At 32.4% G+C, this 15,657-nt stretch overlaps 1 protein-coding gene across 1 annotated transcript; it reads right to left on the bottom strand.

The window, feature by feature from the left end:
* Window positions 1-12,120: 12,120 nt before the first annotated feature.
* On the bottom strand, window positions 12,121-14,474 carry LOC111886494 (ammonium transporter 1 member 2). Its single transcript, XM_023882750.3, has 2 exons — window positions 13,872-14,474; window positions 12,121-13,377 (listed from the first exon to the last, which is right to left on the bottom strand). Exons 1-2 carry the CDS (start codon window positions 14,377-14,379, stop codon window positions 12,353-12,355), a joined length of 1,533 nt encoding a protein of 510 aa, XP_023738518.1. The 5' UTR covers window positions 14,380-14,474; the 3' UTR covers window positions 12,121-12,352.
* Between the last annotated feature and the right edge of the window lie 1,183 nt (window positions 14,475-15,657).

Raw genomic sequence — 15,657 nt, 5'->3', positions numbered from 1 at the left:
TAATTCTGAAAACATTCGTACCATCGAAAGGACGTAAGAGTTTTACAAAATAATCCATTTAATAAGGTACGAATGTTTTCAGAATTATCTGACCATCTTCCTGTAAAATGTTCTATTATGGTACAAGTAAGAGTGTATACCACATTGGGAGTAGTTATTCCATTTTCTGTTTTTACTGTATTAAGAATAGCTTGTTGAGTTTTTTCATCAACATAATTGTCCCACCAGCCTTTTAGTTGGCCAGTGAATCCGGTAATTAGCATGTTAGCTACTTGTTTATCACTATTTCCTGTATTTTTAGCAATTGTGCTATACATTAACATTCTATGAATCATATTATATATTTGTCTTTCAGTATATCCATCTAGATTTCATTCATAAACAGTTTTACCACTGTAACTATTATTAATTTCATATTCTTGTTCCTCGTGTAGGACATCTTGGGGACTTGGTCTTGGATAATAATATAATCTTTGGACAGGCTTTCTAGCAAATTTACTGTCGTAATTATTAATTTTATTTATTTGGGCATCATCTATGTCTGACTCATCATTCGAGTCTTTATTTATGGTATTAATGTGTAGTTTTTTCATTTGTTCTTGTATAATATCTAGCATATAATCGTAGTTTTTTAATTTATAACCAGTAATATTTGGTGGTGGTTGAATAGTAGCGTTTATTTGTTTTTCTTTCTCTTTTTTTTGTATTATTATCTCTTTCTGACTATTTATTTTTTCTAATTTTTTATGTAAATCCATTAATTGTTCTCCTATTATTATAGAATATAAATTATGGAAATTTAATTGTTGGATCATACTATTAATATGATTTATATCTACAGTAAGAGTCTTTTCTTCAAAAAGTTTTTGATAAGCTGAAAATTTTATGGTAACATTGTTATTTGTAATTGTAAAAGGGATTTGAGGTGGAAATATGCTTGTTATTATCTTATCTCCTGATAGAGTATAATCTTTTTCTATGTTGTGAATATCATGTAGAAAAGTATAAGTAAACCAAGGAATAAAATATATAATCTGATTTATAGAGGATAAATGTTCATAAAATTTATTTTGTATCTCTTGTAACTCCTCTTTAGAATAATTTTTAAATAACCAATCTTTAAAAAATGTCCATTTAGTTGAATAAAATTCTTGTGAAATAATTTTTCTTGCCTGAGAACCAGGGCTAAAATCTATTTTTTCGTCTAAATCCATTAAACTGTAAAATTCATTTCAGAAGGAGTAGATGCCTCCGCCTCATACACAATATCATCATGTATATTTAGATTATTTATTTTTCTGATATCAACAGAAGCACAAGTAGAGGGGACTTCTACCTTATAATCTAGTGGTGATATGTATGAATGTGAAGATCTTGCCGATCTTGTTCGTTTTATTAGGTCATGTTCATATTCTATTTCCTTGTTAAATTCTATAGTAACAGCCCATCAGAAGTTTGTATAATACTTTCTATATTATTATTTATTAAAGGCGTGGGTGGTATATTATCTTCTAAAATCCAGTGTTGGGGAAATTTTATTTCATCCCATTTTATGGCTTTTCTAGTTGTAACTTTTGACATATCAAAATTACTTTCTATTAAAATTGTTTCATTTATAGGTTTATTAACTTTCTTACATTTAGGATTCATCGTTTTTAATGGTTTAAAATATATACGATAACATATACATATTACTTCCGATCCTGGTAAATAATTATAACCATGAGTTTTGACATTTAATGTTAAAGCTTGAAAAATATTCCTATCAGACAAAGAAAGTTGTAAATTTGGGTAAACATTAAAATATACCGGTCCATGAGACAAACTAGATTCTATTATACCCATTAAAGATTGTTTCCAATTTTTATTTCTAGCATCCCTAAGAACTGCTAAAAAACTTTCAGGTAATCCTTGTAATGTTAATGGTTTAAAAGCAATTTGCACTAAACCAATATGCAAGTAATTATAAATATGTTTATATCTATTAATATCTTGTGGAGTTATTAATTGAACTGTCATGTCATCTTCATTCATAGTTAAATTCTCTTCTGTAGTTTTAACAGTTTGGATAAAACCTAATTCTTCAAAAGTTCCTAATTCATAAATGAATTTAGGGTGGATACTAGGAATAGTCCATTTATTAAGAAGGTCTAAATTTTTTGGTATTTCATATTCTTCTATTAACTGGTTTTTAATCAATTGTTTATTACTGTTTTTAAATCTATTGAATATACTCATAATAAATCGGGGTAATATCACATAGTATTCCATGGGATGAAATAAAATTTCCCCAACATTGGATTTTAGAAGATAATATACCACCCACGCCTTTAATAAATAATAATATAGAAAGTATTATACAAACTTCTGATGGGGCTGTTACTATAGAATTTAACAAGGAAATAGAATATGAACACGACCTAATAAAACGAACAAGATCGGCAAGATCTTCACAATCATACATATCACCACTAGAAGGTAGAAGTCCCCTCTACTCGTGCTTCTGTTGATATCAGAAAAATAAATAAACTAAATATACATGATGATATTGTGTATGAGGCGGAGGCATCTACTCCTTCTGAAATGAATTTTACAGTTTAATGGATTTAGACGAAAAAATAGATTTTAGCCCTGGTTCTCAGGCAAGAAAAATTATTTCACAAGAATTTTATTCAACTAAATGGACATTTTTTAAAGATTGGTTATTTAAAAATTATTCTAAAGAGGAGTTACAAGAGATACAAAATAAATTTTATGAACATTTATCCTCTATAAATCAGATTATACATTTTATTCCTTGGTTTACTTATACTTTTCTACATGATATTCACAACATAGAAAAAGATTATACTCTATCAGGAGATAAGATAATAACAAGCATATTTCCACCTCAAATCCCTTTTACAATTACAAATAACAATGTTACCATAAAATTTTCAGCTTATCAAAAACTTTTTGAAGAAAAGACTCTTACTGTAGATATAAATCATATTAATAGTATGATCCAACAATTAAATTTCCATAATTTATATTCTATAATAATAGGAGAACAATTAATGGATTTACATAAAAAAATAGAAAAAATAAATAGTCAGAAAGAGATAATAATACAAAAAAAGAGAAAGAAAAACAAATAAACGCTACTATTCAACCACCACCAAATATTACTAGTTATAAATTAAAAAACTACGATTATATGCTAGATATTATACAAGAACAAATGAAAAAACTACACATTAATACCATAAATAAAGACTCGGATGATGAGTCAGACATAGATGATGCCCAAATAAATAAAATTAATAATTACGACAGTAAATTTGCTAGAAAGCCTGTCCAAAGATCATATTATTATCCAAGACCAAGTCCCCAAGATGTCCTACACAAGGAACAAGAATATGAAATTAATAATAGTTACAGTGGTAAAAATGTTTATGAATGGAATCTAGATGGATATACTGAAAGACAAATATATAATATGATTCATAGAATGTTAATGTATAGCACAATTGCTAAAAATACAGGAAATAGTGATAAACAAGTAGCTAACATGCTAATTGCCGGATTCACTGGCCAACTAAAAGGCTGGTGGGACAATTATGTTGATGAAAAAACTCAACAAGCTATTCTTAATACAGTAAAAACAGAAAATGGAATAACTACTCCCAATGTGGTATACACTCTTACTTGTACCATAATAGAACATTTTACAGGAAGATGGTCAGATAATTCTGAAAACATTCGTACCTTATTAAATGGATTATTTTGTAAAACTCTTACGTCCTTTCGATGGTATAAGGATACTTTTCTAAGTAGAGTTATGGAGCTTAATGGTTGTAATAGTGTTTATTGGAAATCAAAATTCATAGATGGTTTGCCAAATCTTTTTGCTGAAAGAGTTAAAAACCAACTAAGAATAGATAATACAATTCCTTACGAAGATTACACATATGGAAAATTAATAGGAACTTGTATACAGGAAGGTTTGGCCCTATGTAGTGAAATAAAACTCAACCATCAAATAAAAACCCAACATCTTAATGAAAAAAGACAATTAGGAGAATTTTGTGATCAGTTCGGAATAGAAACCAGTAAAAATAAGAAGAAACAGAGAAAAGAATTTCAACAGAAAAAAAGATTTTATAAAAGAAAACATAACGATTTTAATAGAAAAGATAAACACATAAAAAAGAAATTTATTAAAAAGGAAAATAAAAAACCTCCTACTTGCTTTTCATGTGGGAAAACCGGTCATTATGCTAATAAATGCAGAAATAAAAAAATAAAGAAACAAATTAATAATATGGATATAAGTGAGGACATAAAACTTCAGTTAATAAATTTAATAGATAATTCGTCAGACGGCGAGGAAATCTCAGACAATAATTCTGATATCAACATGACAGATTATGATTCTAATTATGATTCAGATTCTGAAGAAATTGAATGTAATTGTGATAATCTAGAACAATGTTCATGTAACATGGATCATCAATTATATCTAATCCAATCTCAATTTAAAGAAAATTTAACCATAAATGTAATTAGTAATGATATTGCAGACTTATTAAAAGAAGTTAATGATCCAGAAATAAGGCAAAAAATACTAGACAATTTAAATACCAAGGAACATAATATAAAAGAAGAAGGGATTTATTCAATGAAAAATGTACATAATATGTTAAGAGAAAGAAGAAATAAAAATTCTACTAATATACCTACAGTACAGGACTTACAAGATGAAATTCAATCTTTAAAACATGATATATCCAAAATAAAAAATGATCAATTAATAAACAATCAAAGAATTAATAAATTAGAAAAACTACAAAATAACCAGGATGCTGGTGCTAGCAATAATACTGATAATAATTTTCTTCAATCAATGGAACTAGTAATATCTAGAAAATGGCATGTTACAATTAATCTATTTATTACTTACAATTATCAAAGGAATTTTGTTGCCCTAATAGACAGCGGAGCAGATCTAAATTGCATAAGAGAAGGATTAATACCTACGAAATATTTTCAAAAATCGACACATACGTTAAGAGAAGTATCAGGTTCCAAATTAGATATTAGATATAAACTAACAGACACAAAAATTTGTACAGAAAATGTCTGCATACCTATTAATTTCACTATAATTAAAAATATGACTAGTAATACAATGATTCTAGGAAATCCCTTTTTGGAAATGATATTACCTCTAACTATTGATAAAAATAAAATTGTAGGATCTTATAAGAATAAACCTGTTATATTAAATTTGTCTCTGACCCTTACTCTATTTGGGTCAATGAGTTAGATTTAAAGAAAAACCAAATAAACTTTCTTAAAGAAGAAATTAGGACGGTTCAAATAGATGAACAGTTAGAACAACCTAAATTACAGGAAAAAATTAAACTTTTAACAAACCAATTTTCCTTAAATATTTGTAATGACCATCCTAATGCTTTTTGGGAAAGAAAAAAACATATAGTTATGCTTCCCTATGAGGAAGGTTTCAATGAAAAACAAATTCCTACCAAGGCAAGACCATGTCAAATGAATTTTGAATATTTGAATATATGTAAAAAAGAAATAACTTCCTTATTAGATAAAAATTTAATACAACCTTCTAAATCTCCATGGTCGTGTACCGCGTTTTATGTGAACAAACATTCAGAACAAGAAAGGGGAGTACCAAGACTTGTTATCAATTATAAGCCACTAAATGAGGTCTTAAAATGGATTAGGTATCCTATTCCTAATAAGAAGGATTTATTAGATCGTTTACATGACTCTTTAATATTCTCAAAGTTTGACTTAAAATCAGGGTATTGGCAAATTCAAATTGATACCAAGGATAGATATAAAACTGCCTTTAATGTTCCTTTTGGACAATACGAATGGAATGTTATGCCATTCGGCCTAAAAAATGCCCCTTCAGAATTTCAAAATTAATGAATGATATATTTAATCCTTATAGCAATTTTATTATTGTTTATATAGATGATATTTTAGTATTCTCAAAAAATATTCAAGAACATTTTGATCATCTGCATACTTTTGAAAAAATAATAATAAACAATGGTCTGGTAATATCACGATCTAAAATGTCTTTATTTCAAACAAAGGTAAGATTTTTGGGTCATAATATTGAAAAGGGACAAGTCATCCCTATTCAAAGAAGTATAGATTTTGCTGCAAAATTCCCAGATGAAATAAAAGATAAAACTCAGCTACAAAGATTTTTAGGTAGCCTGAATTATATATCACCTTTTTATAAAGATTTATCAACCGATAGTGCAATTCTTTATGACAGGTTGAAAAAGAACCCTGGTGCTTGGACTAATAATCATACCCAAGCGGTTAAAAGAATAAAAGACAAAGTAAAAAATCTACCATGCTTATCTTTGGCTAATCCTAATTGGGAAAAGATAGTTGAAACAGATGCCTCTGAAATAGGGTTTGGAGGAATTTTAAAACAAATTCACCCTAACAATAAGCATGAATTTTTAGTCAGGTTTCATTCTAGAAAATGGACTCCTAGTCAAAAGAATTATTCTACTACTGCTAAAGAAATTTTAGCATTAGTAAAATGTATTCTTAAATTTCAAGACAATTTATATAATCAACATTTCATTATAAAAACAGATTGTCAGGCAGCTAAATTCATGTTTAATAAAGACTTCAAACATGATGTTTCTAAACAAATGTTTACCAGATGGCAAGCTACATTAGCATGTTTTGATTTTGAAATTCAATATAAAAAAGGAAGTGATAATAGTCTTCCCGATTTTTTAACTAAAGAATTTCTGAATGAGTTATAGCCAACTAAGACAGTTATCTCATGATATCATTAATACAAAAAATTTAATTAATGAAGCGGAAGTTGAATTAACCAACTTAACAAATGAACCATATTTCAGGAGAACAGTAATTAATTTAAGATTAATTGGTTTACGAATTCAGCTCAAAAATCTTGAGAACAAACTTATATTACTCTTAAATTGACATTTTCAGGTAAATTTCTTATGGGTGACTCAAGATTACAAGTAAAGAATAATCTTCATTGTAAACATATCAAGGTCTTAGAATCGTTTGTCAAACGAAGTAAAAAAGATAAAGATAGACCGATAACAAGAACTGACATGAAACGATATAACATTATGTTCAAATATCTTCATAAGAAAATCTCAGAAACCACATGCTAATTTGCAGGATGAATTCCAATCGTGGAAGAGGCCATCCTTCATACAGGGGTGGTTATAGTAGAGGTCGAGGAAATCCTGCGGCTTCAAGCAGTTCTTATAGACCTGGAAATTCGTCACAAGCAAATGATCAGTCTCTTCCAATTCCTGGAAGCCCATTATATGAGGAGTTTAAAGCATTTTTAGAATCAAAAAAGGAAAATATTCCTAATTTCGCCCAAATGATCACAGATGGTGAAACCATCAACGATAATTTTGAATATAAGGAATCATCTCATAGAGATAATATTATTATCTTAGAACATAGATATAATGCCTTATTTTGAAAACAATGATGATCCATGGTTTTTAATGACAAGATACTTGGATACAGCAACATACGCTGGATATTCTTATAAACAAAGATTATATTATGAGAATATTTTGAAAATAACTGGATCAGTTGAATTTTCTCATTTTACATCCGGAGGTAATACCAGTGTTTACAATTTTAGCAAAGCCATTATCAAAAAGATCATATCACCTGAGGAATGGGGATTAAGTACCCTTAAAGAAAAAGAGTTTATACTCCCTCCTTCGAAGATACCAATGAAATTTACATACTGGGATTATATTGAAAGCTTTCATAAAGCCTTCCTATATGAGAACCCTCAAAGAAAACATACTTGGTTCTTTAAAGTATGTGAAAAGGTTTATAACCAAAATAAAGATATACCAAATTGGTTCAGTAATTGGTGGATTTCATATGGCCCAAGTATAGATATTCTCCCTGAGGAACCATTTAGGAGATTATATGGGGAATGGTTACCCGTCTCTCCTAGATACCGAAACCAGGCCATTCCTTTGAAATCAGAAGGGCTGGAAGCAATATCTTCCATGCATTTTTTCATGGAATTTTCTATTCCTTGGATTTGGAAATGGTCCCCACATGTGGATTATACTCCCTCCAAATTTCCTTCTCTACAAAGGTCATACTTTACTAAATTCTGGCCTAAAATGCTTCATAAAAATCCAGAAACAAAAATTCTTAATGCACAGGAAACAATTGATCATATCAATCAGCAAATTAAGAAATACCAAGAACAGAAAAAATTCTCGGAAATAGCCTCCTCGACAGAAGTAGCCCCCTCAACTTCTCAAAAGGTCAATCTAACTAAAGAAGAAATAATCAAGTCATTCAGGTTATACTGTTCTGAATTAAAAGAAAACCTTAAACGGTTTACAAAACATGAAAATGCAAAAGATGAAGGTTCAAGTGAAGATATTTCAGATAATATGTCAGTTGATAACCACAGCCAAACACAGTGTTTAGCAGGAGAATCCCAACCAGATGATGAAGAAATTCCAGAGGAAGACCTCCCCGTTGATTGCATGATTGACATGATTGAGGAATCAATCACTCAAAGAAAGAATCTTTCCAAGACAAAAAGGACAGCACCACAATAGACTCAAGGTGACAAGTGGATGGACCAAAATAAAAGAGGATGATATTCTTCAAAAATTATTGAAGACAAAGAATAATATTCGTCAGATATTATTAAAGCAAGGGAATCAAACAAAGAGTCATTTCTACTTTTCTTAAAGCTGTTTGCCAATGCTAAATGTAATAATTCAGGTTTTGTTTCTTTTTGTGGCCTCCTGATCTATTTATGTAGCCTCTCTCTTATGTTTGAGACAGGCCTGGAGCCATTTCTATATTTCTCTCTTGTAATCTCCTCTTGTAAGAAATCCTTCTGTAATAAATAGTTTGAAATAAATTTGGAGTATCAAAGTTTTACTACAAGACAATCTTGGATTCACCTTTCTGGTTAGTCTACTTCCTTATACTTCATTTTATTTGTAAGCCTAATGCAAGGCTAATTCGTTAATATCACATAGTATCCTCATGGAAGCAGTATTATGATCAGCAAATCATAATCAGATATGAGTAAAAAAAAAGAGTCTGGAGAAAAAGGCAAAGTCGTGTTTTAGCCCTGCTTTTATAACCACAGTGTTATTTTAGGGCGTTTTACTCATTGACTCGCCTAGCCCGCCTGACTCTTTTAAATATTTTAAAATTTTCCTTGATATTAAAATTTTTTTAAATAACTTATTCATATCCCGTTATGGTAAAAAAAAAAAAAAAAAAAAAAAGAGTCTGGAGAAAAAGCCAAAGTCGTGTTTTAGCCCTGCTTTTATAACCACAGTGTTATTTTAGGGCGTTTTACTCATTGACTTGCCTAGCCCGCCTGACTCTTTTAAATATTTTAAAATTTTCCTTGATATTAAATTTTTTTTAAATAACTTACTCATATCCCGTTATGGTCCTGCTTTTTTCCCAATTAGGATTAGCCAAAGATAAGCATGGTAGATTTTTTACTTTGTCTTTTATTCTTTTAACCGCTTGGGTATGATTATTAGTCTAAGCACCAGGGTTCTTTTTCAACCTGTCATAAAGAATTGCACTATCGGTTGATAAATCTTTATAAAAAGGTGATATATAATTCAGGCTACCTAAAAATCTTTGTAGCTGAGTTTTATCTTTTATTTCATCTGGGAATTTTGCAGCAAAATCTATACTTCTTTGAATAGGGATGACTTGTTATTATTATTATTATTATTATTATTATTATTATTATTATTATTATTATAATTATTCATCTGATTATTATTATTATTATTATTATTATTATTATTATTATTATTATTATTATAATTATTCATCTGATTATTATTATTATTATTATTATTATTGTTATTATTATTATTATTATTATTATTATTATTATTATTATTGTTATTTGAGTCTTAATTTTTTTTTTTGGATAAATTTTCTTACATATTTTAGACTCGATCCCAGCCAGGGGCTCTGCCCCTTGGACCCCGCCAGGGACTGCCGCCCCTGGGACCCCGCTCCCAGGGGCGCTGCCCCCGGACCCCCTTTCATTTAGGGGCTTCTCCCCTAAATAACAATGTACTTTGAATCTTGAAAAACATGAACATATGTGCATTCCTACACCATCCTAACTTGTTTAATATTAAACAAGATCATTTTTGGTCAACAATTTTAATCATATTACACTTAAATAATATTGATGATATAAAATCACCAACAAACCTCCTCAATTTAAGTGTAATCCTGATTAAACTTAAAACAAAACATAAGCAACAACAAATTGATGCATAAATGATGACGATGAGGATGATGATGATGATGATGACGATCAGTATTGATAGTATGATGGTGATGGTGATGGTGGTGGTAGTGGTGGTGATGGTGATGGTGATGGTGGTGATGGTGATGGTGATGGTGATGGTGATGGTGATGGTGATGGTGGTGGTGATGGTGATGGTGATGGTGATGGTGATGGTGATGGTGATGGTGATGGTGATGCTCATGCTGATGGTGGTGGTGGTGGTGGTGATGGTGATGGTGATGGTGATGGTGATGGTGATGGTGGTGGTAATGGTGATGGTGATGGTGATGGTGATGATGGTGATAATAATGATGATGGTTGTGTGATGATGGCGGTGGTGGTGATGGTGATGGTGGTGATGATAATGGTAGTGTGATGGTGATGATGATGATGATGATGATGATGATGGTTGTGGTGATGATGATAATGATGGGTGGTGGTGATGATGATGATGGTGATGATGGTGATGGTGATGGTGGTGATGGTGGTGATGGTGGTGATGGTGATGGTGGTGATGGTGGTGATGGTGATGGTGGTGGTGGTGATGGTGATGGTGGTGATGATGATGATGATGGTGGTGGTGGTGATGGTGATAGTGATGATGGTGGTGATGGTGATAGTGATGGTGATGGTGATGGTGGTGATGGTGATGGTGGTGTGATGATGGTGATAGTGATGATGGTGGTGGTGGTGATGGTGATGGTGATAGTAATGATGGTGGTGGTGATGGTGATGGTGATGGTGGTGATGGTGATGGTGGTGTGATGATGGTGGTGGTGATGGTGATGGTGATGATGGTGATGGTGATGGTGATGGTGATGGTGATGGTGATGGTGGTGGTAGTGATGGTGATGGTGATTGTGATTGTGGTGTGATGATGATGGTGGTGTGATGATGATGGTAGTGGTGGTGATGATGATGATGATGATGATGAGGCAACCCTAGGAGTTAATGTCCTTAAATAAGACATCAACCCCAAGATTATGGTTTTAGGCCCAAAACAACTGTCATATATTTAACCATCAAACTTGTTAAATGTGTGCTAATGTTACCATTATCACTTAAGATAGCCGATGACAATAGTAATATGTGAATAAATTTAACAAATTAAATGATTAGATATATATAACTTTTTTTTTTCTAAATATGAACAAAACAAATATTTTTTAAAATCAATCTTAAATAATATAATCGGTTTTTCTTAGCTTTGGCCCATGGGATGATTTTAGTCATTCTTTGGCCCATGGAATGATTTTATTCATGTTTAGGAACCCATCATTTATTTGTCTATTCTTTTGTATATGTCGATTTAACTTAGCTAATCACGTTGGAGATCATTTTTGTGAGCCTATTCGACAAAAGCTTTGCAGCTATTTGGTATGACCCAATTAAAGTAATGCATTTCCATCTGACACTATAAATAGGATCATTGGATTGAGAGGTCGTGTTCTTTTTGATTACCAAGCTCAAGCTTCAAAATTTCGGATGATATTCAAATAATGCTTGATAATATATTTCCTGATGATATTCCAATAATGCTTTGATAAAATGAACGAAAATGAGTTAGACACCGAGATTTATCACCACCACAACTTCCCAGCGTAAACAACTAACAAAGGATATAAATTATTTACATTTAATATAAAAACCAAGATTAGTAACGAAAGAAATATCTTATTTACGCTTTATATAGCCACAAATAATCTCTAAAAATGAAAATCAAAACAAGAAACTGAGAACACAATAACTTAAAAAATCCAAAAGATAAACATATCTATCATCAAACCGGTTATCAACACTGAAAATATCTAAATGTCTAGGATTCATCAATATAAAGACAATCTATGTTGTTTGGACCTCAAAAACATGTTGTTCTTTTTACCATAGTTGAAGTTTCCTATACAACTTTTACTTATAACTTACACCGAAGGATACACACTTTGGTAACATAAACCCACAAAAGAAGTCAAATATGACCACCTACACAACATTGCTTGTTGAGTCGTTGTTTGGTGTTGGACTTGCGCTTGATGGTTCCACCCTTCTCATCATGAAACCTGGTGGTGGATGAGAACTTCCATCTTCATCATGATAAACGTATGCAAATCCTCCATGCCTCGTCATGTCCATTCCTGCCATTTCATCTTCTTTTGACACCCTCAACAACTTGAGTTTCTTCAAGATAAAGAAAAGCGGACCCATGGTCGCAGTCACCCATCCTATGATCACTAGTATTAAGATGATTTGAGAAGCAAATAGTTTTCCACCACCACCCATAAGTAACCCGTAAGGTCGCCCAGTTGCATACACCTCATGGACATATTGTTTCTTCGCAAACAACCCGGTGAACAACAGACCCCACGACCCACACCCACCATGCAACTGAGCTGCCTCTAATGGATCATCATACTTCAACTTTTCCGCAAGCTTGTTGAATCCTATGAGCACCCAAGCTGCAACAAAGCCACAAACAATCGCAGCCCATGGCTCAACCACAGCACATCCTGAGGTGATGGCTGCTAACCCTCCAAGCAAACCATTACAAACATCGGTCACATTCCAATGGCCGACTAGTAATCTTTTACTGAACAAAGTGGTCAATCCAGCAGTGCATCCTGCCAATGTGGTGGTGACCGCAGTTCTTCCTACAGCACTCCATTGACCATAAAACACATCCGAAGTACCATAGGATTTTGAGATTGTGAGAAATGAACCCGGATTAAAACCATACCAACCAAACCATAGAAGGAATGTACCCAAAACGACAAGTGAACCACTGTGGCCTCGTAAGACCACTGATCTCCCAGAACGATCGAATCTCCCGATTCTTGGACCTTCAATGAGTGCACCCCAGAGACCAGCAATCCCGCCCACCATGTGCACCACACCCGACCCGGCAAAGTCGATGGCTCCAGATCCAAACAGAAGGCTTCCACTTGTTCTTGAGGCACTCGCCCAACCATCACTAGACCACACCCAGTGTGATACTATGGGATACACAAAGCCTGTAACCATTCAGAGTTGTTAGCAGCTAGTCTAGGTAATAGTGGAGCTTTAGTACTATGTTTTACCCCTTCGGAGATTTCATCTTTAATGTTTGGATATCATTGCTAAAAGACAAAATAGAATTTTAAAAACACAAATATGAACGGTTATATATATTGAACATAGTTTATGAAAGTTGTGCTATTAGTTATTTTATGAATTTTATATTTTACTATATAATAATATTAAATGTATTGTCTTTACTTTCAGATTACAGATAGGATAACCTTGAATCGGTCTACAACTACGTGCTAGAAACGTTTCCTTACATTGACCGTAGAGTATTAATTATAAAGCGAATCTAGTATAATAATTAAAATTAAATTTCGGATATTTTTATTTAAAAAAGCCTTATCAAGTACAGTTTTTTTGTACGATTTTTCAAACACAAAAGGAAATATTTCGGTAATTAAATTTGTACAACGTAGAAGAAAAGCAGATATGGAAGTTAAACCTGTCAAGAACGAAGAGTAAATAAGGTATGCCACGAACTGAGTTCTCTCAGCGATGGAGCCACTAGTAATACCGGCGGCTGCAATAGCAAAAGCCCATTGATAAAGAAAGAAACTATAGTCGAAAACACTTGATGGAATTGATTTCAGCCCGAAGTAGTGTTTCCCAATGAATCCATTGGAGGGTCCACCGAAGGCAAAAGCAAAGCCGAATATGTAGTACGAGATGCCTCCGGCAGCAGCATCAAGGACGTTGGTGAGCATGATGTTCATGGTGTTTTTGGCCCGAACAGAACCTGCACAGAGCATGGCGAATCCGAGCTGCATGGCGAAGACCAGGTATGCTGAAAAGAGGAGGTAGGTGTTGTCAATGGCATATGTGGTGCTGGAGAATTTATCGGATGTGGCGGTGAAACGGGTGCATATGTAGTCGGCTGCAGCTGTTGCATTGGCGGCAAGGCCGAGGAGAGGGGTTAGTTCTTCTGCGGAGCAGGTGGGGAAGGATGCCATGGCTGAGTGGTGTTTGTGACAACGAGAAAGGTTTGTGTTTTCTGGTTTTATAAAGCCGCACAGCAATTCTTGATCCTAAGTCATGAGGCTGAGAGATAAGTTAAGTCAACGCTTCCACCCATTTGGCGATAAATAATGTCCACACCAACGCGGCATTGCTTGAGGGCCACAAAAATTGAAAGTTCAACGATGAAATGGTTAAATGTAATACATAGTAACGTCTTCATGTTAATTTGTTTATTTTAAAATTTAGTTTTATTTATTTATCTTATAATCCATTATTTTAAAAAATCATCCTATTTGAATATTCCACTAAACTATATTATATACATTATATACATGTAATAACTATTTTATTAGACCTAAAAGATCCTAATATGATAGTAGTAGGTGTTGCACTTCCTCCTCAAGGTCGAAGGTTCAAGTCTTGTCCAAAATATAGGTGGTATTCTAACTAAGGGAAAATGACTTATTAAGGTGATTAATTTTTCGGTATGTTCACGTCTACGTAACTATCTTTTTTTGTACACATCTAAGTAACAAACTTGTTGGAAGTGTTCACATATAACCATTATGACTTGCTATAGCCGGTTAAATCCTAAATGTGAACACTTTCAACAAATACAAAAAAAATAATTATCCAAATATGAACAAGAAGTAAAAATAAATTACACAAATGGTCCTTATGGTTTGGGAGAATTTGTGTTTTTGGTCCCTAACATATTTTTTTAACTTGGATGATCCATACTGTTTATTTTTGTTACACGTTTAGTCTCTGTCTTACCTAAAAAAAATACTATTTTGCCCTTATTAATTTATTTTTTAATTAATTTTTTATTTATATATTATTTTTTATATATTTAAAAAAATATAACAGACCTCACATATCTGTATCTACTCACCATAAACCACTACAACATTAACAGCCTATGGCGACGACACTTATCCCGATGACACGTGTCGTCACCACAAGTACACCTATATATCAACAACTAGTTGTCGCCATAACTTTTGAAAACTTTGACAAAATTAATTTGAACCGGACCTCTGTTCCGACGAATTGTCGTCGGGACAAGTCTGGCCGGAATGACAAAAAAATGCGCGGTATCCTGAAAATCTATGCCGACGACATGTCGTCGGTATAGGTATAAAAACATATATTTTCCATTTATTTTTATCTCATGTGCAAGAAAATTGTAACGCCCCGAACCTAGCAGGTGTATTTCGAAACCCGCCTTCATTTGATTATTGTCTTTGGCAGCCCTCGAAGAAGTTATG

This window comes from Lactuca sativa, chromosome 2 (genome assembly GCF_002870075.4).
Source record: "Lactuca sativa cultivar Salinas chromosome 2, Lsat_Salinas_v11, whole genome shotgun sequence".
In the NCBI taxonomy this organism is placed as follows: domain Eukaryota; kingdom Viridiplantae; phylum Streptophyta; class Magnoliopsida; order Asterales; family Asteraceae; genus Lactuca; species Lactuca sativa.
The sequence above is the reverse complement of the archived record's forward strand: the minus strand, read 5'-3'. Positions and strand labels throughout refer to the sequence as shown.

Coding starts and splice junctions, on each gene's coding strand:
- LOC111886494 (XM_023882750.3), bottom strand. CDS start 14,379: ATGGCATCCTTCCCCACCTGCTCCGCAGAAGAACTAACCCCTCTCCTC. Junction 13,378..13,871: donor TTACTCTTCGTTCTTGACAG/GTTTAACTTCCA, acceptor GAATGGTTACAG/GCTTTGTGTATCCCATAGTA.